Raw genomic sequence first — 1855 nt, 5'->3', positions numbered from 1 at the left:
CAGGCTGTTCCGTTGATCGGATCAACTGGAACCCTCGACGTCGTAAGCGACGGAGTGCCAACACACACTAAATTCGAGATAGATTTATCAAATTCGGCATCGAAGGACCAAAACGGTACAGACCAATTCCTTAAAATTCCGTTCAGTTTGGCAACAAAACAGAACATAATCTTTTTTCAACGTAAACTTTTATGAAACAGTTTCAACAAAACTGGCGGTAGTGCTAAAACAGGCGGTGTATTGAATCTACTACCCATGGCGAAATTTGAACTCAGAGACAAATGGAACAAATATTGAAAGACATCCTATCGGTCGTTCTTATAATTCCCTCAATATTTTTGTTGACTCTTTAAAGACGAAATACAAAGGAGAAAGAGACACTGTGGTGCATCACGACATGACCCTTCTCAAGGGGTGATGTACCAATTCCGAAAGAGATGGGGGAAGGAGAGAGAATCTACTCAGTACTTTGCTTGTACTTTATCAACTTTGAAGGGATGAAAGGCAAAGTTGACAACGGCAGGATTTGATCTCTAAGTGCAGAGCACCGGAATAAATAATATCACAAGGCATTCTATCCGACACTCTAACGACTCTGTCAATTAATCGCCGATCCTAAATACATTAAACAGAAAGAGGGGGAAGAGAAAAGGCCAACTAGAATACCTTTGACATAGATCAGCTCGTTTGGGATTAACGTGAGCTAAACAACGAAGACAGCATTTAATTAGAGAATCGAAGTCACAGACAGCGAACTAGCAACGGTTAGAGCGTCAGATGAAAAGCTCTGCGATATTTCCTGACTCTTTGAGCTCTGAATTCATACCCTACAGAGGTCACCTTTGTATTTCGTCTTTAAAGAGTCAACAAAAATATTGAGGGAATTATAAGAACGACCGATAGGATGTCTTTCAATATTTGTTCCATTTGTCTCTGAGTTCAAATTTCGCCATGGGTAGTAGATTCAATACACCGCCTGTTTTAGCACTACCGCCACGGTCTTGGGTGCCTTTAGCGGTGCCCACTCTGTTGAAAGCGTTCCAACCAGGTTTCTCGCTTAAAGATACCTTTCTCTCTCCTTAGGTGGTAGACTTAATCTGTCACAGGGTTTAACACCACCACTTGGACCCTCGAGTGTATTTATTTGAATCCACTTTGTTACGAGAATTCGGGACCTGTCTCGGTTTGCGAATACCTTCCGCTTTCATTCACACTAGTTTCGTAGATCCTGTGTAGGTTTATGGAGACTGCCTTCCTTCCTGATTAAAAGATAAAAAATAAAGCAAAGCATTTTGCGTGTGTACAAAAAAAAATCCTCAATGTGTAAAGCCGCATTGACTTGAAGTTTTGACACAAGGCAAACAATTTCAAGGGAGGGGTTAAGTCGATTACACCAACCTCAGTGCTCAACTAGTATTTATTTTATCGACCACGAAAGGCGAAGTCAACCTTCGTGAAATTTGAACTCAGAACATATAAAGACAACGTGTAAAAGCCATATTGCAAAATAATCGATTATGTCCAATCAAAATAAACTAATCGTAATGTGTTAACGATCTCTTTATTTTTGTCTATCCAGTTTTAAGATCCAAGAGTGGAAGCTGCCACTCGATAAACTACACGGTTCCAGAGGAGAAACAATTGACTTTAGAACTCTGGCAGCATTTACGTAAGTAGCAAAATATTTGTCTCACGGTCTCGTGATTTTCTTTACGCGTTTCTCATCTTACTTCTTAACGTCGTATTAATATTATGGTGACAATGGCAACGGAAGTGGTATGGAAAGTTGAAGAGGTGGGGGAAGGGCGGTTGGGGGTAGGGGGAGAAAAGTAAGAGGAGGAGGAGGAGGAGGAGG

General features: G+C 41.0%; 1 protein-coding gene across 1 annotated transcript in view; it reads left to right on the top strand.

Annotated features, from left to right (window-relative positions):
* The window catches only part of LOC106869761 (uncharacterized), a 15148-nt gene that overhangs the window by 8011 nt on the left and 5282 nt on the right, over window positions 1-1855 (top strand). Inside the window, exon 2 of the mRNA XM_014915626.2 lies at window positions 1580-1669. Coding sequence (XP_014771112.1) covers window positions 1580-1669 — 90 coding nt within the window. The remainder of the gene's footprint in view (window positions 1-1579; window positions 1670-1855) is intronic.

The sequence above is a fragment of the Octopus bimaculoides genome, chromosome 9 (assembly GCF_001194135.2).
Source record: "Octopus bimaculoides isolate UCB-OBI-ISO-001 chromosome 9, ASM119413v2, whole genome shotgun sequence".
Lineage (NCBI taxonomy): Eukaryota > Metazoa > Mollusca > Cephalopoda > Octopoda > Octopodidae > Octopus > Octopus bimaculoides.
Note: the sequence above shows the minus strand (reverse complement) of the source record. Positions and strands in the feature narration are given on the sequence as shown.